A 26,039-nucleotide genomic window follows, 5' to 3' on the forward strand; every position below is an offset into this window, starting at 1 on the left:
GGGTTATGACCGAAAGGACAAGATCACGGGTACAAGCGGCCGAAATGAGTTTCCTCCGCCGGGTGGCGGGGCTCTCCCTTAGAGATAGGGTGAGAAGCTCTGCCATCCGGGGGGAGCTCAAAGTAAAGCCGCTGCTCCTCCACATCGAGAGGAGCCAGTTGAGGTGGTTCGGCCATCTGGTCAGGATGCCTCCCTAGGGAGGTGTTTAGGGCACGTCCGACCGGTAGGAGGCCACGGGGAAGACCCAGGACACGTTGGGAAGACTATGTCTCCCGGCTGGCCTGGGAACGCCTCGGGATCCCCCGGGAAGAGCTGGACGAAGTGGCTGGGGAGAGGGAAGTCTGGGTTTCCCTGCTCAGGCTGCTGCCCCCGCGACCCGACCTCGGATAAGCGGAAGAAGATGGATGGATGGATGGATGGATGGTATGAAAAGAAGTGGGATTAAATAGGCTCTGCTTCTTCCTACTCTTTTTCGGGCGTGCTGTAATGAAACAACTGGAATTGTGTGATGCATTACATTGTATGGTATGCATGTTCGAAATAAACTGAAACTGAACTGAACTGAACTGAACTGAAAGTAAAAGTAGATATGAGGTACTCAGTTGCAACTGTAATTAGTTTCTTCTGTCCCATTAATGGCAACACGCTGTATAGCACAAACTATTTACAGTGAGACTGCAAATATGACATTTAGGCGTGAGTACAAAACAATTTATTGACCATCTTTCATTATTTTCCAAGAAAACACAAAATATATTCTCATATAAAAAAAAAACTTCCCGCATGTAACTGCCAGATAATGCCATAAACTTGTGAGTAGTGGCAACAATTTGCACGCAGGCCACTCTTCATTATTATTTTCCAAGATTGTGATATGCCTGTTAAATAACATAGTTTCATTATATAATGTTATATCACATAAATATCAATCTATATTACAGTTAACACAATAATAACACAGCTTTTGATGAAAACACATTTGTCTTGTTCCTGTGACCATGTGCCAAAAGCTCTTTACACCGCAGTCCTGAAGTCCCACAATTAAACAGTTTTATATGCGTGTCAAAGACAAGCTGTCTTTTCCAAGGTGAAAAACTCAAAGGGTTCCTTAAGCGCGCTGTAGAAAGAGTGATACAAAGAAAGTTCCTGTACAAAGTCCGAGAAGTGCTGTAGTACTTGCTGAAAAGTCTCAGAAATGCATCATCGCACGTCTGACGAGTCCTAAAAAAAATAAATGCCCAGGTGCTGCATGGTTGTTAACTTCTGATGGCCGTCTTCCTGTCTCTGTCTTTGTTCTGGAAGAGAGAAAACAACTTGACTTAAAGACTTAAAGACGGAGGGACTTAAACGTCAATCGTTCCACACTTTTATACATATCACCTTCATTTAAAACTTTCCGATGATAGGTGGCGTTCTGTTTTTTAATAAACATATTGAAAACAGCTTTCAGGTATTTTGTACGTTGATTTTACTAATTGCACGTGCAAACAAAAGTTTACGAATGTATCCCCTTTCCTGTATCAGCTTGTTAATTAAAAGAAGCTAAACATGTTGAAAAAAGAAAAAAAAAATCAAATATGAATAATATGATGAGAAGACGACACACTACATAGCAATAATAAATAAAGTGGTAATATAGTTTCATAGAGGCACATGGAGAGAAAGTAGACTATCAATTTCACATTTCTGATAGTCAGTGGTTATATCTGGCAGCAGTTTTTAATTTTGATGAACTAATAATCATAAATTTTTTTATTAAATTTTTTTTTTTTTCCTTTAGTTACCTGTCCCCTCGCATAGGTAGCTGGTTACGGTATTACGTATTAGTTTATTACGAACATGCGTACAATTACAATATTGTACGTCACATATTTCCAGTTTCTAATTGCAACATGTCCGAAAAGGAGTAGGAAGAAGCAGAGTTTATTTAGTCCGACCCCTCCGCCGTTTCAAAACACATTTGTTATGTTCACTTCCTGTGCTCAATCTGTAACACAAACAAACAATTTAAAAATAGTCCAATAAATCACAAATGAAAAATATTTTTAAAATACTGTATGGCCGTGATTGGAAACATTCGTAACTTGTCCAAATCGCCTTGATTTAATTTGTGTCAAATTGTTCGCCTTGTTTTTTATTCTTTGACTAATTTTTTGTCAGGGGGAAAAATGTTGTCGATGAAAACTACAGCAGGGTAGGGATTTGTATGGCCCCATTCCTGGGTGGATCTTGCGTGAGAGGAATGTAGGTGGTTAATCATTTTTATAAGGCCTGCATTGTCTGCTGAAAATAATGGAAAGTGCCACTCTACATAGCAACTGACGCTGTGGTCAAAGTTGAGATTGCGACACAACACATTTTAAGATATTAAATGCTTTACTGCCACCTGGTGGCTAAAGTGGATAGTGCCCCCCCCCCCCCCCCCCCAATTCGTCATGTTTCATGTGTCAGGTGAATTGCGACAAAAGGGGCCATATGAATCCCCTTCCTACTGTATATGACGCATATTAGTCATGAATTAAATTAATTAACACTGCTACTACATTGGTAAAATACATTTGCCAGGTTACATTTATTTTTGTATTTCATAGCTCATTTTCAAAGGGCAGTAGTATAGAATGAGGTGAAGCGTATTTGTAAAATATCAGTGTCACCACTATATTATTAGTTTTGACTGACCCCGAGAAGGACAGGCAACAGAAAATAGATGGATGAATGGATGGACTGCCTTGCCCCCTTCCCTACCCATTTCAGATTTGTATAGGTAATTGCAGTAGCAAGATAGGCTTTCAAAGTTGGGTATTCTTTTGTCCTTTTTGACTGCTTCCTGGCCTGACCTATAGTGTAACGGTACGCCGTAATCATTGTCACGGTTTTCTTACTTTTAAGTACAGTAAGGGAAGAAAAAACAAAAAACAAAACCACTTAGCTTAACTGATTTTAAAATGAAACATACAAAACTACAAACTTTCCAACAAATACAAATCTCAAATAAAAGATGTAAAAATATATATAGTATACAGAACATATTGGTGGGTGTGGAGTGGCACTCTCATACTTCCCTGAACCTCATTTCAATGTGCCTCAGAACCAAACCAAAGGTTTTGTACTGTTACACCCCAAATGCTTTAAAGGGAGTGAACGCAACACTTCTACTTCTGCATTGCTGGATAAGCCTAACAACCAAAGTGGCCCTCAAAGGGATCCTCTAATGCTGAAAACATTGGCACTTATTTCATAGTTCTAGATCTAAAATTGATGTGTACAGGTATAACATGTAGAATTCTCCCCCAAATAGTCACAGTAGTGATTTTAGGCTTGTTTTGTAACTAGTTTCAGCACTTTTCGGAATGCCCAAAATGTCGAAGATTGGAGGCAGTTTAATACTGCTAAATGTGTGTTTTGGTAGCGTCTTTATCCTGAATAATGTTATTTTCATGCGGAATTTGATGGAATGATCAAATATGTCTGCCAGAAGCATTGTTGCAGGCTGCAGCAATACAACTAAAGAACGGGTCAGCCTGCAAACATTTCCGAATGATGGGAATATGAGGAGAGTATGGACCTCTCCAGTCAAATTGACTTGCATAAAATGGGACGAACCAAGCAAGAGGAGTGTACTTTGCGATTATTTCGACTTTGAAGAAGAATGGTTTTGGTCGGTTTGGATGGAAAACAATGTAAAAGACTCAAGCCAAATGCAATCCTGAAAATCAGGAGCACCATCGGGGCAGAAAGACTGAGTCAGAACCTGCAGAAAAACAAAATAGAAATGCAAGCAAACCAGTTGCTCAAAAACAGGAGAAAAAATATGTAAACTGCTAGATTTTTTTATGGATGGATGGATGAATCTTTATATTAATTGCACAAGTACAACAACATTTTGTTTTCAGCACAAACTCGCTCAACATTAGACAAACAAATATTGTGCAGGGTTACAGAACAGAAACGCTGATTGGTCGCCACTACGGCGCCCCGTAAAAGGTGGGAAAAAGGTGAAAAGGTAGACGCTGGGGGAGGATGATTAAAAAAAAAAGTCAATCTCAGACTGGGCTCCTGAGGGCCCCCAGTCTGGAGTGAGTCAAAAAATAAAAATTCATGTTTTCTTCAAGACGCTTAAGGAAATACTGAAAGAACATGAGCCTATGGAAGAGGAGATGGAAGAGCAGGGAACTGCAAAAATGTTTTGCTAATAAACTTAACCATATCCGTTTTGAAGTAATCATGGACCTGGGCGACAAAAACATGCAATTAGGTGATCGAAATAACAGTTTTACATGCCTTTATCAACACTGTCTATGCAGAAAAATGGGCTCCAGTTCTGTAGATGGCGTCATGCTAAGAGGGAGCAGCATATTGAGGAATAATTGTTCCAACTACAGTTAGATACTGTATCTCCCGATTACTCTAAAACTAATTAAAATTAGTTTTAGAGATTATTTTTCATGAGCAAAAAATACATAAAGAAAACTTGTTTATGAATTGTTTGTCATTTGGACACGATAGGGCCTTTAAGAATATATGAAAAAACACTGGTGGTCCAAGGGAATACTACAGGTTCACAGGTTTTGTGCTGACAACGTTCACCACTTTATTGGATAATTGTAGTCAAATCGTAAAAAGTTAGACAAGAATCACAAAACCATCATTGCTTGTTAAAATTTGATGTCAGTCTTCCGAATGGCATCGTTATAACCTCCGCGTAACGGTTCACAGATGTGGATCTTTTCAGCTTCAAAGTGAAAGTTATGGATGACAATATGTGATGTAAAAAAAAAAAAGCACGCACTTATTGCGGCATGAACTCTTAGAAAAGGTAGCAGAGGATGTTTCATCTTAATTTCATGTGATTGCTGTCTGACATCATGAGCTGGCATTTGACACGAGAGTATTTATCTGTGGTATCAGAGCAGTGCACTCTTGATTTCCTGGCTGCCGGATGGTTTCTCTATCTGGCCAGGAAAATAAGCTCACTTTTTCCCTCCCGCTCCCACCCCCAACTTTGCTTGGCTTCCATTAAACTTTCAAGTAGCGCTCGAGGGATTTCATCCAACGGACTACTGAGTGATATGCAACACATCATCCCCACTTGGTTTATTGTTTTTTCAAGGCCAATGTTTCATAGATCAACTCACAGCTGACAAAAGATATGCAGCCTTTCACAAACAAGAGAGCTAATACCCTTTAGTTTTGCCAGAGAAAACACAGATCTCATTTAATGTGTCTGTAAATGTATTAATAAGTAGAAAGGTTAAAATGATTGCCTCAGGTGAGGTCATCAATGAATCAGAGCTCTTTCTCCCCCCCGCCCCCCGTCTGTCCTCTTGTGAATTTCGTGCCGTCTTGCTTCCCTCTCATCAGACCAACACCTGTTCCACATTTCCTCCCAGACCGTGCACAAGGTGTAGGTGTTTGACAGACATCAACAAAAGGTGGGTAGGTGTTTGGAAGGATATCAGGCCGGAATGAGGGGGTGAGATCATTGGACTTCTGGGCAGGAACTACTGTAGTCCTCCCACAGACTGAGGTGAGAGGAAGGAGACAATCTTTTATCCAGGCTACTATTAGACTGATATTATCTGGCTGATGCTTTGTTTACATGTGGATAACACACACTGCAGAATAAAGGAGTTTCTGGACTACATGGATCAGCAGCAAAGACTGTAGTGTTCTAAATGGAGTTCTGCCACTAAAGACTGCGGCTTTGTTACGCAATCAAGTATCAGCCAAGTGAACCATAAGAGAATTTCGTAATATTACTGTGATTAATGTGTTAAATACATTTTAAACTATGTGATGTTGTTTAAAACCCTAGTGAGTAATAGTAGTAGTAGTACCACTCGAACGAAAATCAATCATTGACTTGGCTGAGTGTTTTTCTGTTAATTTTGGTAAACACAAATGAAGTTATTGTTGGATCAACTAAATATTTTAATGTTTAACATCATTTCACATGGTGGAATCCTCCAAGAATATTTAAAAATGTCATTTATAAGACTTACTAAGAGTTTTTGTTGCTCTGGTATCTTTTACTGTTTATGGAGAATATTATTTTCCAGAGCACACGCTAGCACTGAGCATTGAAAGATTCCTTGTTCTGATTACGGTCCATAACGATTATTGATTTAGATTCTTTATTAAGCAAGGTCATCATAAAGATTTGGTTTAAAAGAGGGTACTAACCACAATTGACAAAATGTCCCCTTTAATAACTAAACAAAAATGTCCCCTTTAAAAATAAATGGTGGTGGGTGGCTATTTTTTTTCGTTATTCGGCGCATGTACGGTGTTATTTATTTTGGTCGGGCATCAAAATTAGCAATCTAAATTTAAAAATTTTGAACGATTCCGGGAGAATTTAAATGTTAGCCCCGGTTCCCATCGACGATCGATGGCCAAGCCTAGCGCACACATACCCCCACTCTAACACACACACACACACACGCACATTTTTATATGTTATAAATATTTGAACGGGCTGCAACTATTACATACGGACCTCTTTCTGCTATCCCCACGTAACCCGCACATGCATGCAGGTATTGAAAAAATACCTGGAAATGAATTGAAAAATAAACACCAAAAAAACACACAATAGTTTTTGTGGCTCTTTTTTGGATTACGTTATGTTTTTTAAAGTCAATCTTTAGATTTTTTTTACACCATTTTTTTTTATTGTGACAAGTTTTTAACTTTTTGTTTTTTAGATTAACTTCTCTGGCAGCACGGTGGAACAGGGGTTATTGCACATGCCTCACAATACGAAGGTTTTCGCTATCGATCGACATTAAGGGTTCAAATAGTGATTCCTATTTGAATTTTCAAAAATCGATGAATTTTTAAAAAAAATAAATCTGAAAAATGCAAAATAGAAAAATAAAAACCTGTAAGCCTTAAAAAACAACAATAACTGTGTAAAATAAGTAAAGATTGGCATTTAAAAACATATATTATAATAAAAATATATAAACAATTGTAGTTTTTTACATGGTCTTAATGTTTGTATTTTTTTATTTTGAATCAAACATTTTACAATACTATACTGTATGATTTAATTGTTTTAGTGTCAATACTAAGTTGCTTCTATGTATGTAAAAGTGTAGCAGACAGCTGTGATCGTTTGGGTCGACTGTCAATTTTTTATTCAATTTAATTTGTAATTGAGAAATATACATACATGTATCTTTCACTCTGTTCTTTCAAACCACACATGGTAACATATGAACATAACATAGTGACATAGACTACCCTGATTCTAACTCATTCATGAATCATAGTATTATTCTTAAATTAACGTTTTGATTTAAGAATAGGGCATTAAAGGCCTACTGAAACCCACTACTACCGACCACGCAGTCTGATAGTTTATATATCAATGATGAAATCTTAACATTGCAACACATGCCAATACGGCCGGGTTAACTTATGAAGTGCAATTTTAAATTTCCCACCACACTTCCGGTTGAAAACGTCTAGATATGATGACGTATGCGCGTGACGTAAACGGTTGATACGGAAGTATTGGTACCCCATTGAATACAATACAAAAAAGCTCTGTTTTCATTTCAAAATTCCACAGTATTCTGGACATCAGTGTTGGTGAATCTTTTGCAATTTGTTTAATGAACAATAGAGACTGCAAAGAAGAAAGTTGTAGGTGGGATCGGTGTATAAGCGGCGGACTACAGCAACACAGCCAGGAGGACAGAGATGGATAGCAGACGCGCTAGCCGCCGAACTCACCTTAACTTCCTCCGTCTCGCCGACCGCATCTGTGATCGGGTGAAGTCCTTCGTCGCATCGTCGATCGCTGGAATGCAGGTGAGCACGGGTGTTGATGAGCAGATGAGGGCTGGCTAGCGTAGGTGGATAGCTAATGTTATTAGCATAGCTCTGTGAGGTCCGGTTGCTAAGTTAGCTTCAATGGCGTCGTTAGCAACAGCATTGTTAACCTTCGCCAGGCTGGAAAGCATTAACCGTGTATTTACATGTCCATGGTTTAATAGTATTGTTGATCTTCTGTCTATCCTTCCAGTCGGGGATTTATTTATTTTGTTTCTATATGCAGTTAAGCACGATGCTATCACGTTAGCTCCGTAGCTAAAGTGTTTCGTTGATGTATTATCGTGGAGATAAAAGTCACTGTGAATGTCCATTTCGCGTTCTCGACTCTCATTTTCAAGAGGATATAGTATCCGAGGTGGTTTAAAATACAAATCCGTGATCCACAATAGAAAAAGGAGAGAGTGTGGAATCCAATGAGCCAGCTTGTACCTAAGTTACGGTCAGAGCGAAAAAAAAAGTCTTGCACTGCATTCTAGTCCTTCACTCAAACTTTCCTCATCCACAAATCTTTCATCCTCGCTCAAATTAATGGGGTAATCGTCGCTTTCTCGGTCCGAATCGCTCTAGCTGCATTGAAAACAATAGGAAAATGTGAGGAGCCTGTCAACTGACTATGTCACGCTACTTCCGGTAGGGGCAAAGCTTTTTTTTATCAGATACCAAAAGTTGCGATCTTTATCGTCGTTGTTCTCTACTAAATCCTTTCAGCAAAAATATGGCAATATCGCAAAATGATCAAGTATGACACATAGAATGGATCTGCTATCCCCGTTTAAATAAAAAAATTTCATTTCAGTAGGCCTTTAATTAAAATAATTGCCACCCGAGACTGTTACTGGTGTGTGTTTAAATTTTCCTTGCACTATATTTAATTACAAACTGCTTCATAGCGAGGTGTGCGGGTCCATTTGTAACACCAGATGAATGATTGTGCCTGATAAAGAATAATTACTTCACCTAACACCATAATGACAGTACGCCCACAGTAGACTGTGGGAACGTTGGCACCCAAATTATAGTATATGGCCCGACAATTTGTACATTTATTCATTTACCGCCGTCACTTGGACACATGCTGCCTCTGTGTGCACGCTGAGTGACGGTGGTACATATGTGGGTGGGGGAGGAGGGCGGTTGGGCTGGGGGTTGGGGGGGGGTGTTAAAGGCCAACTGGGTAGTCAAAACAATTCCTTGAAGACTAACATTGCAGGGTCACGCTCTCTCTCTCTCCAAACACACACACACACACATATGCACGTACGCACAATTTCCCCATGGAGTGATTTGTCCGAGACTAATATGGTTACCTGATGACGTTTTCTTTAGATAGGATGTGATGATATTACCACATTTTATCAGGATAAAAGAAAGTTGTTCAACATTAATGCGCAGACAATAAACACATTTTCTTATCAACGACACAATTTAACTTTGTTATCACGTGAAACTCAATCTGTGTCCTGTGGATTTTCCATGCTCTTGCTCTATTTCCCTGCGTTAATCCATCCTGTCAAACGCAAACATCTAATTTAGCTCCTGGCGGCACGACGAGAGGAAAGACTCGGTTGGAAAATATCTTTTCATTTGGGCACGGCTCTGTAAATCATATACGGAGATTGGTATTTAAGCGTGAAATGAAAACGGTTCATGTTTTTTTTTTTCGGTTGGAGAGTGAGAATATTTTGGAATAAATGTAAGTCAGCACCTGAAGTGTGTCATACAGAATGGGAGTTTGTCCACTAGGCAGCAAATGGTGCAATAAATTACACATCACAAGTTAAGTAATACACTAACTACGCCACTGTGTGCCATTATGTGGCTTGGACACATCAGGCGTGCACTGTGGTTTGAAAAACACAGGGTTTGTGTTAGCTGGCCTAATCCACCATGGTTTAATACGGTCCCGTAGCATAAACACTATGTTTGTTGTTTAGGGCCACAACCACGAGGAGGGCCACATTGGGCTTTGATGATGTTTTTGCTTTCATTTATTTTGAATCAATGCAATATAACATACGACATCATTAAGTTCAGGTAAGACCAATTTTACTGTCAAGGTTCAATAATAAGGTTGTTTAAATAAAATGAGGAATATGTAACACAACCTACAACCCCTCTCAAAAATGCAAAATGGCTCATTCCTTGAGGTAGCGACAAACCGAGAGCATGGATACTTCACTGCTGACACAACACAGGAGCATTCAAAAGCTCACCTTTATGCATTCACACACAGCGCCAACATTACCAGGACGTGGTATCTGACATTGTCATGTTTACGTTACACTTTTGCATCGCATAAAACAGGGGTGTCCAAAGTGCGGCACAGGGGACAATTTTGGTCCGCAGTACATACTAAACATATATAATTACTAAAAATAAAAATAAAAACATTAATAGAAGTGGTATAAAAGATCAAACAAGTGTAATTTAACAAGAAAACATTTGCACATTGACGCTAATAACACAAAGCTGACATGCAGGCTGGTATTTAATTTTAAACAATCTTCATATTTATTCATTTTAATAGTGAGAAATATTAAAAACGGCCCCTGCATTATTTTTTACTTTTTAGTGGAACAAGTTTGGACTCCCCTGTCATAGCACATAACTGTGGTGTGTTCAAGGAACCTTGATTAAAATTCGAAATAGAGAATTGCTCGTTTTTAAAGACAAGGGAGGCTTAACCCCCAGTAGATGCACTAATAATTATAATCATTATGTATCATTATGATAATTATCTATTGATAAAATCCTACATCATGGGTGTCAAACTCTGGCCCGCGGGCCAAATTTGGCCCGCCGTGTAATTTCACTTGGCCCTTGAGGCGATTTTAAATTAACACTAAAGCTGGCCCGCCGATCTTCCCGGGAGTCTTCCAAACGCCAGCTAGCCAGCCAGCCCAACGAGTGCTGGTCCAGTCACATAACATGTGCGGCTTCTGCACGCACACACATTAGAATGCAATGCATACTTCATCAACAGCGATACAGGTTACACTGAGGGTAGCCGAATAAAAAACTTTAACACTGTTAGAAATATACGCCACACTGTGAATCCACACCAAACCAGAACCCTTTGCAGCACTAATTCTTCCGGGACGCTACAAGGTGTGTGTGTGTGGGGGGGAGGTTTGGTGGTAGCGGGGGTGTATTTTGTAGAGCGTCCCGGAAGAGTTAGTGCTGCAGAGGATTCTGGGTATTTGTTCTGTTGTGTTTATGTTGTGTTACACTGCGGATGTTCTCCCGAAATGTGTTTGTCATTCTTGTTTGGTGTGGATTTACAGTGTGGCGTATATTTCTAACAGTGTTAAAGTTTTTTATACTGGCACCCTCAGTGTAACCTGTATCGCTGTTGATGAAGTATGCGTTGCATTTGCTCGTGTGTGCGTATAGAAGCCGCACATATCTTGTGACTTGGTCTGAACGATGTTAGAATGGATAAAAAGCGGACGTGACGATAGCTCGTAGAGTACGTTAAAGGTTCATTTGTTCAACCTTGGCCCGCGGCTTTGTTCAGTTTTAAATTTTGACCCACTCTGTATTTGAGTTTGACACCCCTGTCCTACATGAATCAAATCTTACCAAAAAAAATTCCCTACAAAACTTGGAGACATTACAAGCTGTATTCTGCATGCAAAAACCTTATGTTGTGTTTTTGAAAAAAGCTAGGTTTCTACCATATTAAGTAAATTTTGCGCATGTAAACATACTGAGTGTGTGTATGTGGCCGGTGACATTAGGTTAAGGGAGTTGTTTTATGATAATAATAAATAAGTTATATTACATTCTTGTTTAAGGCAACACAAAGCCTGAACACTGTGTTATAATTATTCCACAATAAAAGATGTGCACTGTGTGAGGCCATTACTGTAGCCACTAACTTTAGTAGCTTTTTTAAAACGCACAATTTCGAAAGTAGCTCCGTTCAAAGCAAATGTGTGAACAAGCCTTTCCCCCTTGAGAGCAAACGACAACAAAATGATATCTTTACTAATAGATATTGTAAGTTATCTGACCCGACTTCATCTGTAGGTGGTAAATTGGGCTTTAACTGCTTCCATCTGGGCTGAGAACATGCAGACAGGTCCGCGTGTGACGACACAAAGTCACACTCATGCACGATCAAGGCGAACACACACACACACAAACACCAGACATGGGTGTGAATAAATGTGAAAATGTCCCCTCCTGTAGCCACTTTCAATGCACCTCATTAGCATCGCTTGAAATTAGACGCAAAGTGGCAACAGCGGCAGTATCAGAAAATGAGGGCAATTTACTTTTCATCTATGGCCTCGAAACGTCTACTTTCATGCGCTCAAGTGATGTCATGCTTCTTTCCACCCAAAAACAGACTATTAACCAAATGACTGTAAAAACCACAGTCATTAGCGCGCTCCTAAAAGTGCTATCCGTGCAGTTAGGCTCACATGGACGCATGCTCCATTAGATGTCTGTAAAGAAGCAAAAGTGGAGTTTTAGGCCCACAACAAAAACTGTCCAACCTGGAGGACAAATGGCGGGCTGATTATCCCACAGAGTCTGCGGCTATTTCTCTGCCTTGTTTTCTCTCGCTCGCCATGCCTGTTTGCACAACTTCCTGCACGCCATTAGTTAGGACGTGTTGAAAGCGCTGTCGTGATCCAGACCTCCTTAACTGAGTAATCATATTGGAGGTTTTTTTGGGGGGGATGTCTCGAAAGCAGCATTGTGCATAGCCGTCTGGCTCTCGGAGGAAAAACGAGGAGACTTGGAGCGACATGGTTTTGATCAAGTCTGTGCGCTGCTTGGTGTGTCCAATGGCTGCCTGGTTTGGAGCGTAGGAGTGTGTGTGTGTGTGTGTGTGTGTCTACATGTGAGAGGGTGTGAGGGCATTTTATTAAAGCACTTTCCAGGCTTTTTTTTAACATACCATCAAAGCTTAACGTCAATGTGTTTCTAATAGTGGCAGCTGAATTAAGCACTGGCTGTACAGGCCTCAGCGTAGGATAAATCATTTTCAGAACAATTAGCTCATTTGTTGCTGTGCTCTGCACCGCCAATGACTTCCAGACACAGAGCAAGTGTGTGTGTGTGTATGTGCGTGTGTGTGCGCGCGCATACTAAACTTCAATGACGGTGTCACAAAACACACTCTCGAGCACATTTGCTGTCATTCACAATAGGCACTCTGATTCATCCGAACCGTAAGCATTCAAATGTATTCACAGTGTCGCGTCACATGCCCGAACCCACAAAAAGAGATAAGTCACTTTCCAGCTGGGCTGACTTTCCAAAGAGACGCCCAAAAAGAGTCATCACATGAAGACTTTTACTGCAAATTAAAAGCGTTTAACCAATTAGGAACATGACTCGCCTTGTTATGAAATGTCAGACCTTAATAGGTTTCGGATTTAAATTGAAAACATCACAAAGAACTACTAGGATGGCTTTTTTTTTGGCCTTTGGATTTCCAAACATAAATTCTTAGTTGAACTTTATGAAAGAAACAGAATTTTGGCGGGGAAATAATTGAGGTTTTTATATTTAGATTAGTGCTGTCAAATGATTATTTTTTAATCAGATTAATCACACTTTTGAATCTGGATTAATCATGATTAATCACAGGTTATTACTTGCTTGCATAATTCAAATTCACTTAAAAATAAATAATAATAAATACATAAAGTTTGTCTAAGTCTAAAAAAAAATAAAAAAATAAAAATAAAAATTACAGAGCCCTACGGGAAATGGGGGATTTTAAAAATTTTTTTTTAGATATGTATCTCGTGCGCACGAGAAACTAACTCGTGCGCACGCAAAAGTTTCTCGTGCGCTCGAGATGTTTTCCCGTGAGCACAAGAAACATATCTAAAAAAATATTTTCCCCATGTACCTATATGTTTCTTGTGCTCACGGGAAAACATCTCGAGCGCACGAGAAACTATCTTGAGCGCACGAGAAATTTTTGCGTGAGCACAAGATACATATCTAAAAAAAAAAAATTCCCCCATGTCCCTTTAGGGCAGGGGTCCCCAAACTTTTTGACTTGGGGGCCGCATTGGGTTAAAAAAATTGGCCGGGGGCCGGGCTGTACATATACATATATATATATATATATATATATATATATATATATATATATATATATATATATATATATATATATATATATATGTATATATATATATATATATATATATATATATATATATATATATATATATATATATATATATATATATATATATATATATATATATATATATATATATATATATATATATATATATATATATATACACATATATATATATATATATATATATATATATATATATATATATATATATATATATATATATATATATATATATATATATATATATATACATTGTCTTTATATTCCAGGGAGTTAATCCGTTTTGTCATTTAACATTGTCACGTTATCGATGGGAAAATTATTTTTTAGACAATATGATTTGCCTGAGCGGCTAGAAGACACAGAGAGTAACAAGCGGTAGAAAATGGATTAGAAATGAAAGAATAAAAAAATTTAAATAAAAATTGGGACTTCCCGTAGGCCAGATTTTGGATGCTAGGGGGCCGGATCCGGCCCACGGGCCGTAGTTTGGGGACCCCTGCTTTAGGGGCTCCGTATAATTGAATGCACTACCGGTACATGTATTTGCTCAAAACGTGGCAACAGTTTCATCTAAAGTTTGGAGTGAATTTTGCCACCAGTCCGTGTCTCCACACTCATAACAACCAGCGCCGCCTTTCAGGTGACCATCCACGGTTAAGGTAAAAGAGCATGTATGGTCAAAATAAATTGCTTGATTAATCTGTGCATATACAGTCCATGACTAATGCAATAATTTTGGTGATTAAACACAACTCACACACAGCCCTAAATGAAATGTTTTACCAACTGTAAATACCTGAGAATCTCTTCTTAGCAAGGCTGCACAGCCGTCACATAAATATAGTTTTGACTAATATTTCATGTGAGAAAATGTTGTCGACCACAATCCATTACAAAACAAACAATGGAAATAGATATCATACAATTTTTGTTATTTTGAGGGGAAAAAAGTTAATGACGACTAACAGTAGGATTGTCACGCTACATTAGGCCTGGGCTGATTATCAGTAAGTCATTAACAAATTGCCAAGTTTGTGCATGTTTTGTTTTCTCTGCGTCTTGCTTTCTAACAGGGTGCAGAAGGTTTTACTCTGTGCAGCGCTCTCAGCACCTGAGCGAGTTTATTCAATAGTAGAATTAAATGAAGGGAGTGAACCCACTTGTTAGTCATCCACAATCTTTGTCTCTGTGGGGGGAGGCGGGACTGCAAGCTTCCAAACAGCGTTCGCTGGTGAGAAGCACCGCAAGGTAACACAAACTAAGAGAAAAAAGATGATTGCAGAGCCAAATGTATCGTTGTGGTAATAGTTGGGCTTTAAACCCGATGAGCAAGATTAGCCTATCGACAAGAACAAAGTAGCCCAATTTACCGTGGCCAACAACAACAAAAAACCTCCTAGAACACCCGATCCTGGAGAAAAAAAAATTCACTTTAAGATGTTTTCGATATTTATTTAAGTGCATTTTTAACTAACAGTTATAGAGTCAATTGTATTTGTTATAATTTGTTTACTTAATTAAGATAATCAAAAGTTATTGACCTTCCAATTACAATGGGGAAAAAATACCAATGTTAAATTAAGGTCTATTGCGTTTGAAAAGGTTTCTTGCATTATTATTATTATCATATATTTTGATTACATTAGTGCTTAAATTGGTCTTAAAATAACGCTGACAATAATATGATTTTTCGTCCAAAAATTGCTGGACAGAATACCGTGCTGTAAAATGTGTTATCGGCGCAAACATATGCTACATTATTTTGTATAATCCTTCAGTTTTGTACAAAAAAGTATTGATTTAACACACCAAGGACAGGAAGTGTGCCTCGTGTCACACAGTAGCCTTTGACTCGCAATAGTGCCAAGGAGAAACCAGAGCTTGAAAATCCTCCTTTGTCGTTAAAGCGTCCTGTTGGGGAACACTTTGCCTTCCCGGGGAAATATGTAAAGGGACTCCGACCAGGTAAACAAAGTGTGCTTGCAGCAACCGTGGCTTTTAAGTTTGTTTATTGAGAATCTACCAAAGCAGAACAAATTGAGAAAAGTGGTAGGTGCCAAGTGGTGTGACAGCTGCGATGAACCTCAACGACCATACAAATGAACAAAGAGTGCTCTAAGGACACCAGGTCTCCTTTTACCTTCTCAATCGTTTCCGCTCTGTAATCACCCGCTCCGACTCTGCCCTCTAGTCCACTTAAATACACCGTAGAGCCACTTTTCCGGGGAAATGAAAAGGTCTCGGATCCAACCAATCAAATTTAACCCTTCAAATGCCAGACAGGTTAGGGCTTCCATTTTTTTGTTCCGCTCCTTGAAAAAACTGCATGAGCGCTAACTCCATTCTGGCAGCTACGCTTTCAATATTTTCATTGCGGGGACGCGGCTTTACTGTGGAAGCGCGGCTCAGATGCAATTATAAGGTTTTTTCAGTGGTAAATCTACCTCACTGTATTATTACAGAAGGCGCTGATGCAGAAAACGTAGCTGAGTACCTTATTTTTCTCAGCTAAAGAAGTTTACTATACTGTTAAAAACTATTAGAGGCATTAAAGAGTGCACCCAGTTATATATGGATCAACTTGACAATTTACTAAACAACACTGGTAAGTTATACTAAAGTTTTAGAACACCTCATTTACAGCAATGAGTAAGTATGTCGAACATTTCATTGGTACTTCAAATAATAAACACAATTTTAATACTTAACATCCCTTGATGTCAATTACTATAAGGTCCACAATCATTTGGAGACTGATCGTTATTTTAATGCTTTTGCCTTTACAGTACAGTTGTGCCTGTCATCACTCTATTTTTTTAAATATATATATTTATCAAAAAATATATTACAGTTCCTTGCTGTTTTGCGTTTCCTTAAGGCAGGGGTGTCAAACTCATTTTAGATCGGGGGCCACATGGAGAAAAATCTACTCCCAAGTGGGCCGGACTGATAAAATTACTTCACGATAACTTAAAAATAAAGACAACTTCATATTGTTTTCTTTGTTAAAAAATAGAACAAGCGCATTCTGAAAATGTACAAATCATAATGTTGTTGGGTTTTTTTTTACACTTACATGTTACGGTTAATTTGTCGTTATTTATATTTTCCAAATAAATTATGTGATAATGTTCATCAGTCAACTCATTGGTGTTCCTTTTCAATCTATCAAGATAAAAAAAATAATATCAAAATCAAATTACAGGATGTTATTTATGTAGTTTGATCATTTTCCTCGACTGATGTACTAACATCATGTGGTTTATTTTGTACATATGTAGCATCATCTACAAAGATACAAAGAATTGCTATTGCGACATCCAGTGGACACATTTAGAACAGCTGTTACTTTCATTCAAAAATTTCAGGTTATTTTTTATACTTAGCAAACTCATCCCGCGGGCCGGATAAAACCTGTTTGCGGGCCTGATCCGGCCCTCGGGCCATACGTTTGACACCTCTGCCTTAAGTAAAAGTACCAATGATAGTCACACACACATTAGGTGTGGCGAAATTATTCTCTGCATTTGACCTATCACCCTTGATCACCCCCTGGGAGGTGAGGGGAGCAGTGGGCAGCAGCGGTGACAGCGCCCGGGAATCATTTTTGGTGATTTAACCCCCAATTCCAACCCTTGATGCTGAGTGCCAAGCAGGGAGGTAATGGGTCCCATTTTTATAGTCTTTGGTATGACTCGGCCGGGGTTTGAACTCACAACCTACCGATCTCAGAGCGGACACTCTAACCTGAGTAGGCCATTATTCAAAAATATAGGCTCCAACACCTCGCGGTCCCGAGATAGACAAGTAGTAGAAAATGGATGGATGGATGGATCTATATTTAACCCGCGGGGGAATACTTGATCTATTAGAGTAGCAGAAGGACAAAAAAGTCCTCAGGGAGTGTATAAAACATGTTTGGATTCATAATTGTTTCTACTTTTTTTGCTCAAATCTGTCAATCAATTTAATGTCAAGTTTTTAAATTACATTTCAACTCTTTGAATGCAATGTGATCTAATTATGTCAATGTTTTTATTTTTGAAATCTTTGCATAAAATGAGTTGCTCTGCAAAGGTTGCTGATCCATTTCTCCCCAGAACGAGGCAGAAGAAACTTTGCTCACGCTCTTAATCATTTGCTTTGGTTTTTGTTGCATTTTCAACGCGTCATCGCTGTCATCGACTGTTACGTCATCACGTCATCACGTACCACCCCCTTCCCCTGCAAGCCACCACCGTATCAAATTCCTGTGAGAAAACACTTGACCCAAATTGTCCCATCTAATGCCAACAAGCAAATATGACCAAGTGTACTCTTTTTCTCCAAAATGAAACCATGAAAATAGAAAATATGTGGTTATATTGTGTAATGACTTTACAATTAAAATGTGTAGTTATAATGGTAGTCAATGGGGACTTTTTGTCCCCATGATATTACATCGCTATAAAGTTTGGAATCTGACCCCTTCAGCAAATATAGCAATGCATAAAATGTATTTTGTTACTAATCTTATGTATATTTAGGCTTGATCTTTACATCAGTACCTCAGTCCTCTAACATGTACTATATGGATGATAACTCATGTTGTGAACATTTTTCTAAATACAAATTAATAATTGGATCAAATGGGCATTTAAAGTGTAAAATATAAAATAAAATAAAATAAAATAAAATAAAATAAAGGCATTATTTATATTTAGGACTGAAGTTGATTTAGAGAGTTGAGCAAAAAAATACTATATTCTTAACTCCCTGAGAACTTTTTTCGTCCTTTTGCTACTCTATTGGGCTAAAATTATTTCCCCGTGTATTGTTGATATCAGTAAGTATTCGAAATGAAAATATTGAAATCAAACATGAAAAAAACCTTCTTAAAACATATCATTCCATTGAAGGAACACAACGAAAGTGGCCAAAAATAGAGCAAAAGTTGACCTCAAAGGGCACAAAACCCTCCCTAAATTTGGTATTTTCACGCACAAAAATAGCTTAATTAATTTGAATGAATAAACTGAAGGTACTGTACTGTGTTGTACAGCAGATCATCATCATGGTTGAACCAGTTGCAGTATTTTAACAGTTTAATGGTTGTGTTTAAGAAATGTGTGTGACTCAATAATACTGTACTGTACAGTATTATTACATTTTGTGTGTATCTTATTTATGTATTATATATGTATTACAGTCCAGTATATATTTATATTTTTCATTTTTATGTCTACTATTTTGGGTCAAATGAGTGTAACGGTGAATATTTGGGTGTTATTTTATGTCTGGAGGGCTTTCATAATGTTAAACATTTAGATATTCTGAAACAGTTTGTTATGCTGCAACTATTAAAATATTGGATTTATAAACAAGAATCCCAAACCTTTCCAAATTCCATTCACTCATTGCGGTCAAGTCTGGAACCACTTAATAGTGATAAACGAGTCTACACCGTTCGCAATGGATAAGAAATTATACAAGAAAAAAAACAACAGCATGCGATTAAAGTGTACATTTTTAACATTAAATAAATAGCTGTGATGAAATAATGTAATTTTGTATTTACGAATTAAAGCTACACATAGAGGATAGCATTGAGTGTGCACAAACATACTAACACACATGGATATAATTAAATTATGAGTATTAAACAAGATTCATAGATTTACAGATATATCAGTTTAATTACATGTATGTCATCTGCATAATGTGTGTGTAGTCGTAATTCCTAAATGGTACTGTAATTGGCATGTTTTGTCAAACCTCTTAATTAATGCTAACATTCAACACTTCAATCACATGCTGATTTTTTATTGATTGATTTATTTCAAATCCATTGTGGTTCTATAACAGTGTTAAGGCAAAATCATAAAAACATGCCAGTATCCTAATACTTGTGGACCTTACTATTGCTAGATTTAGAAACACAAAAAATTAACGAATGTAAAGTTGAGGTTGCATTTATAGTACCACTTAAATGTTTGGACATACTACGATAAATGAAGCGCTCAACATGAAGGAATAGTCTTGTGGGCTGTTTTAACCCTAAAAGGCATTTAAATTACATTTCACACCAACTATGAAAAGTAAAATAACATTTTACAATAGCACCACGCAGTGCTATTGTCAGAACCGGTGCAGGATAAACCTTTCAAACAATCTTATAGACAGCCATCTGACACATTTTTTAGATTTACTGATGTATCTGAACACTGTTCAATGCATTGCATGTCATGTAGGTGGCAGTAATGCACATACAGCCGGAAAAAGTGAACATTATTAAATCTGGATCTGCAAGAACAACACATTAACTCTTTTTTGGGCTACAGTCTACTTCACTGCAGAGGGCTGCTCTTGGCTACATTTTTATTTTAAGGCCCCCTCCCTCACATTGCAAAAAAAAAATATTTTTTATTTATTTACAACATATACTTTTTTTTTTTGATAAAAATGTAATTTAATTTAATGCATGCTTGTACTAAAACAAATTACTGGGAAATAAACATTGTTCAATGGTTTATGTTTGTAGAGCAAAATAGCAAATATAACAATGAAAACAAAGTTGCAGTATTTTTTTTTAATTATTTTTTTTTGCACAACCCTGACTAGCATTTGATCCCTCTACTTGAAAATTAGTAGTAACACTAATAACTCTTATCAATGACAGAGCAGGAAGGGGCAAGGAATACATTTGCGGTATAATTTTATATTAAACGCCCTGTCATTCATTAATTGGCATTTGCATGTGCTAATTCATGCAATGCTTTGCCTCTAGGGAGGGGCGGCCCTGTCGCAATAATACACCTCTCATAATGTCAAATTTGTATTCTCCTGACATTGATACACTATTGGTCCAGGCTGCCATGCAAACAATGTATTTTTTCCAAGATGTCAGCAAAGTAACTTTAAATACATACAGTATATACATATAAAATACACATACATTTATATATATATATATATTGATGTGTATATATATATGTATATGTATATATATATATACCAATACTGGAGTAGAGCGGAATATCCCTTAGGTCAGGAAAAAACAGGGAAACCTGTGAAACAGACCTGTAGGGATGACATATCTTCCGTGTGTTTTTTCCTGACCTAAGGAATATATATATACACACAAAGGATAGATTTAATGATAGTTGTAAGCGCCTCATAGCAAACTTATTTCGGTGCATTTCAAACTTAAAAGACCTTTCAGCGGTGCCTCAGCAAGAACACACTGAATGCATGTCCAGCCTACAAAAGGCTAATGGGAAACAGAATAACGTGACACCGACGTTTCAAAACCGTATTCTACCCAGCATGCATTTTTCCAGGTCCAGCATGCATGGGCAGCAGTGAGTTGACAGCAGCAGATAGTATTACACAGATCCTACTGACAGCTCTGACCTCCACCAGGCTAATCGATATAGGGGCGGTGGAAGAAGAGAGGCTTAGGGAAAGGCTTGTGTGGAAAGATATGAAACAGAGACGTATTTGTGAGCCGTGGGCACGTGTGTATGAAAGGAGACAGTGGAAGGTTGAGGTCAAGGAAAGGTTTAAGGGTCTTTTTTTTAACTCAAACCTGAATTAGACTGATGTTCCATTTGTGCTTGTTGATTGTAGAGTGGTAACAAGTATGTATACATTTAAATAGACTAACAAATGGCATTCAATAGATTGTATAATATGTATGTATTTGTACATTACATGACAGTTTTCTGCTATTGTCAGGGTTTTATTTTCGACACTAAGCACATTCATGGTTTTAACTCATCCAAAAGGAGAAGGTCTGCTGAGATTTAGGTTATCCCTCAGCTGAAGGGTCTCTGAGTTTGGACACTGAGGAGAGTATTAGCTTTCACACACTGCTGGGGCAAAAGGGGGAGTCTGCCAGATGTCAGCTCCTTACCCATAAATCCTGCTAAATGGGCAACGTCCAGGTTAGAGAGGCAAAGTTCATACGTCACCTTTCTATCACTCCCAGTGCATAATGGAAGTAAACTTGGCTGGGATACGAATAGTTGCTAACAGTCTTCTCCAATATGTCTATTTCCGGTGCTGAATGAATTAAATGTAGTTTGAACCGCAACTCGACAGAGATCTTACTAATGTGGTCAGCAGTGCGGCAGACTCGGTAGAATCAAACCCTCCAAATGATTGTTTTACAAATGTTGTTTTTCCTTGACTACCTTAAGTCAAATCCTGAAATATTCAAACTGTAAGAGGGTACATGTGTAAAATGTAGTAAATATTACATTTTCAAACACCGTACTTGCCAGTGGTGTTAAATTAAAAATGTCTAAATTGGATCTGTTGATTCGTCTAATATAAGAAATAATCCAAAACATGTTACATTTAAGTTTCAGCTGTTTACAGCAACTACCACCAATTTCAACCCTTTACTTTTCACCCATCCTAGACCTCTTTAGGCTCAAACAATCCCTTTTATCCCAAATTCTACATCCACACACCACCGTGATCCTTCAAGCCACCTGCCTGACGAGATCAAACTCCCAACAGTGCAATTATACAGAGTTTTTCCTCCCCAAAAGCAAACCTTAAAGAGTTTCTGCTTTTAATACCCCCGGAGGGCCAATCAGGTTTATAGGCTCGGTCCCTGATCTCACATCAGCTTTAAATGTCCAAATGACCCTAAACCGTGACACACTTGTGGCCATTCTAAGCCACATATTTGCATAAAATGGCTATTTGGTTATCATTTTAAGTATATTTTTGAGGGTGTTTATATTGTGAAACATAAGTTAAAGTTAAAGCACTAATGATTGTCACACACACTATAGGTGTGGTGAAATTTGTCCTCTGCATTTGACCCATCCCCTTGTTCACCCCCTGGGAGGTGAGGTGAGAAGTGAGCATCAGCGGTGGCCGCGCTCGGGAATAATTTTTGGTGATTTAACCCCCAATTCCAACCCTTGATGCTGAGTGCCAAGCAGGGAGGTAATGGGTCCCATTTTTATAGTTCTTGGTATGACTCGGCCGGGGTTTGAACTCACGACCTAGCGATCTCAGGACGGACACTCTAACCACTAGGCCACTGAGCAGGTCATAATAAAACATCATAATAATCACACAGTTTCAATATTTCCTTGTATTTTCTTGATATGCTTACCATTTTCCTCTGGTTGCTGAGGCAGAATGTGCAGATGTGCTTGGGCTGGCCTGATGGATCGGAGCCTCTGTTCGGGGAGGAGCTGACGTGGAAGAACGGTGGCGATGGGGCGTGGCAGGGCTGTCCGTCATGAAGCCCCTCGCCCAGGAGCAAAACGTTCCCTAGATGACTGATGTAGCTGCTGGCCAAGCGCAGTGTCTCGATCTTTGACAGCTTCCTAATTATGTCATTCAAAGGGAGAATTGTCATTATAATGAACAAATAACTGAGCAGAAGTACTGGATGTAATCAAGAAGCCATACCTGTCTGCAGGCTCAGTAGGAATGAGCGTGCGCAGGGCGGTAAACGCTGTGTTGACGGAATTGGTCCGATCCCTCTCGCGAGCATTGGCCGCCGTCCTCTGGCGGATTTCAGTAGGGGGGGATGAGCCTGGGACTCCGAGCCTCTCGAGCACAGCCTCCACCCCTGCACTTCCCACGCAGAGCTTCCTCTTCCTGTTCACCTTGATGTGAAAGGCAGACGGGGATGAAGACGACAGGCGGAAGGCGGCCGAGCGCTCCTCCGAACCCGATCCCTCGCTACCGTTCTCGTCATCATCCTCGGAGAGGAGAGCGATGTCACCATACAAGAAGCGGCCTGCTGGAGGCGCCGTGCGCAGCATCGCAAAGGTCATCTTTACCGAAGTTGGTCAGCCGGGGGTCAAGACTGGCGGATATCTATGACAGGTTTGTTACTATTCAATAAACTACAAACAGTCTGCGTTAAAAATATTTCTAGCTTGTGCAGTGCAACAGGTGGCTGCAGCTTCCAAGATCCTCTTTTTTCTCTTCACATCCCAAGAATCAGTTTGTCTAGGTAAATCCTTCGGAAGAGCTAGAATGGCACGCAGAAGCCTCACCAGCGGATGTGCTGTTGATTTACGTCAAACAGCCTTCAAGTCAATTTTGGCCGCTTCGGTCCCGACTGCAGAAATGACTCACCGCCTGTGGCAGCAGTTTGACTTTCTCTCTCTTTGCCGCTATGCTCCACGTGTGCCTGCTGTCTGAGTGTTTCCGTCTGCCTCAGGGTTTATAGCCGGTGGGAGGGCCCGAAAACTCCCCTGCTCCTCCTTCGGAGACGCGAGGGTCCCTCGGCTGCTGTCTAGAAGTAGGCCAGAGAGACCGGAGGCATGAGGCAAACCGTCGGCGGGAGTTTGTTTTGGCAGCACACCAGTAGGTTTCAGAGGGAATCCACCCTTTAACACCAGCTGCATTGCTCTCGCTTACGGACACTCGTTTCCGTCAATGAGCGGCGACACAAATTGTTCGACTTCGCCAAACTCACATTAAAAATCATCTTCAAGCCAGAGTGACTACTTTGGAAAAACATTGCATAAACAAACCCATTTTGGTTGACAGTTGATTGCCTGACGAAGAGACTTTAAAATTAGAAGCCACGAGTTAAGCTACATTTACACAAAGCTGTAGAGCAAAGGTGTCAAATGGAGAAAAAATCTACTCCCAAGTGGGCCGGACTGGTAAAATCACGGCACGATAACTTAAAAATAAAGACAACTTCAGATTGTTTTCTTTGTTTAAAAATAAAACAAGCACATTCTGGAAGTGTACAAATCATAATGCTGTTGGGGTTTTTTTTACACTTACATGTTGCGGTTAATAGTATTCTATCTTTATTTGTTGTTATTTATACTTTCTGAATAAATTATGTGACTATGTTCATCAGTCAACTCATCGGTGTTAATTTTCAATCCATCAAGATAAAAAAATAATATAACAATTAAATTACAGTATATTAAATATGTAGTTTGCTCATTTTCCTTGGCTAGTGCACTAACAACATGTGGGGTTTTTTTTGTGTTTTTTTTTACATATGTAGCATAATCTACAAAGATACAAACAATTGCTATAGCGACATCAATCAATCAATCAATGTTTATTTATATAGCCCTAAATCACAAGTGTCCCAAAGGGCTGCACAAGCCACAACGACATCCTCGGTACAGAGCCCACATACGGGCAAGGAAAAACTCACCCCAGTGGGACGTCGATGTGAATGACTATGAGAAACCTTGGAGAGGACCGCATATTTGGGTAGCCCCCCCCCCCCCCTCTCTAGGGGAGACCGAAAGCAATGGATGCCGAGTGGGTCTGACATAATATTGTGAAAGTCCAGTCCATAGTGGATCCAACACATCAGCGAGAGTCCAGTCCATGGTGGGGCCAGCAGGAAACCGTCCCGAGCGGAGACGGGTCAGCAGCGCAAAAATGTCCCCAACCGATGCACAGGCTTGCGGTCCACCTGGGGTCCCGACTCTGGACAGCCAGCACTTCATCCATGGCCACCGGACCTGTGCAACTTCCCCTCCCCAAGGGAGAGGGGAGCAGAGGAGAGAAGAAAAGAAACGGCAGATCAACTGGTCTAAAAAGGGGGTCTATTTAAAGGCTAGAGTATACAAATGAGTGTTAAGATGAGACTTAAATGCTTCTACTAAGGTAGCATCTCTAACTGTTCCTGGGAGGGCATTCCATAGTACTGGAGCCCGAATAGAAAACGCTCTATAGCCCGCAGACTTTTTTTGGGCTCTGGGAATCACTAATAAGCCGGAGTTCTTTGAACGCAGATTTCTTGCATATGGTACAATACAATCGGCAAGATAGGCTTGAGCTAAACCGTGTAGTATTTTATACGTAAGTAGTAAAACTTTAAAGTCACATCTTAAGTGTACAGGAAGCCAGTGCAAGTGAGCCAGTATAGGCGTAATATGATCAAACTTTCTTGTTTTTGTCAAAAGTCTAGCAGCCGCATTTTGTACCAACTGTAATCTTTTAATGCTAGACATAGGGAGGCCCGAAAATAATACGTTACAGTAATTGAGACGAGACGTAACGAACGCATGAATAATGATCTCAGCGTCGCTAGTGGACAAAATGGAACGAATTTTTGCGATTATATGGA

The 26,039-nt window shown here is 39.2% G+C and overlaps 1 protein-coding gene across 1 annotated transcript; it reads right to left on the bottom strand.

Moving 5' to 3' along the window:
• Positions 1-794: 794 nt before the first annotated feature.
• On the bottom strand, positions 795-24,306 carry LOC133660730 (basic helix-loop-helix transcription factor scleraxis-like). Its single transcript, XM_062064311.1, has 3 exons — positions 23,387-24,306; positions 23,085-23,301; positions 795-1,295 (listed from the first exon to the last, which is right to left on the bottom strand). The coding sequence occupies exons 1-3, from the start codon at positions 23,755-23,757 to the stop codon at positions 1,257-1,259; spliced, it is 627 nt and encodes a 208-aa protein (XP_061920295.1). The 5' UTR covers positions 23,758-24,306; the 3' UTR covers positions 795-1,256.
• Positions 24,307-26,039: the final 1,733 nt, after the last annotated feature.

Source organism: Entelurus aequoreus, linkage group LG11, assembly GCF_033978785.1.
Source record: "Entelurus aequoreus isolate RoL-2023_Sb linkage group LG11, RoL_Eaeq_v1.1, whole genome shotgun sequence".
NCBI lineage: Eukaryota > Metazoa > Chordata > Actinopteri > Syngnathiformes > Syngnathidae > Entelurus > Entelurus aequoreus.

Bases quoted from the DNA above. Each gene is read 5' to 3' on its own strand.
- LOC133660730 (XM_062064311.1), bottom strand. From the start codon at position 23,757: ATGACCTTTGCGATGCTGCGCACGGCGCCTCCAGCAGGCCGCTTCTTG. The intron at 23,302-23,386 runs GTATGGCTTCTT...TGACATAATTAG, and splicing joins CCTACTGAGCCTGCAGACAG to GAAGCTGTCAAAGATCGAGA. The intron at 1,296-23,084 runs GTAAGCATATCA...TCTCTCTTCCAG, and splicing joins TCAGCAACCAGAGGAAAATG to AACAAAGACAGAGACAGGAA.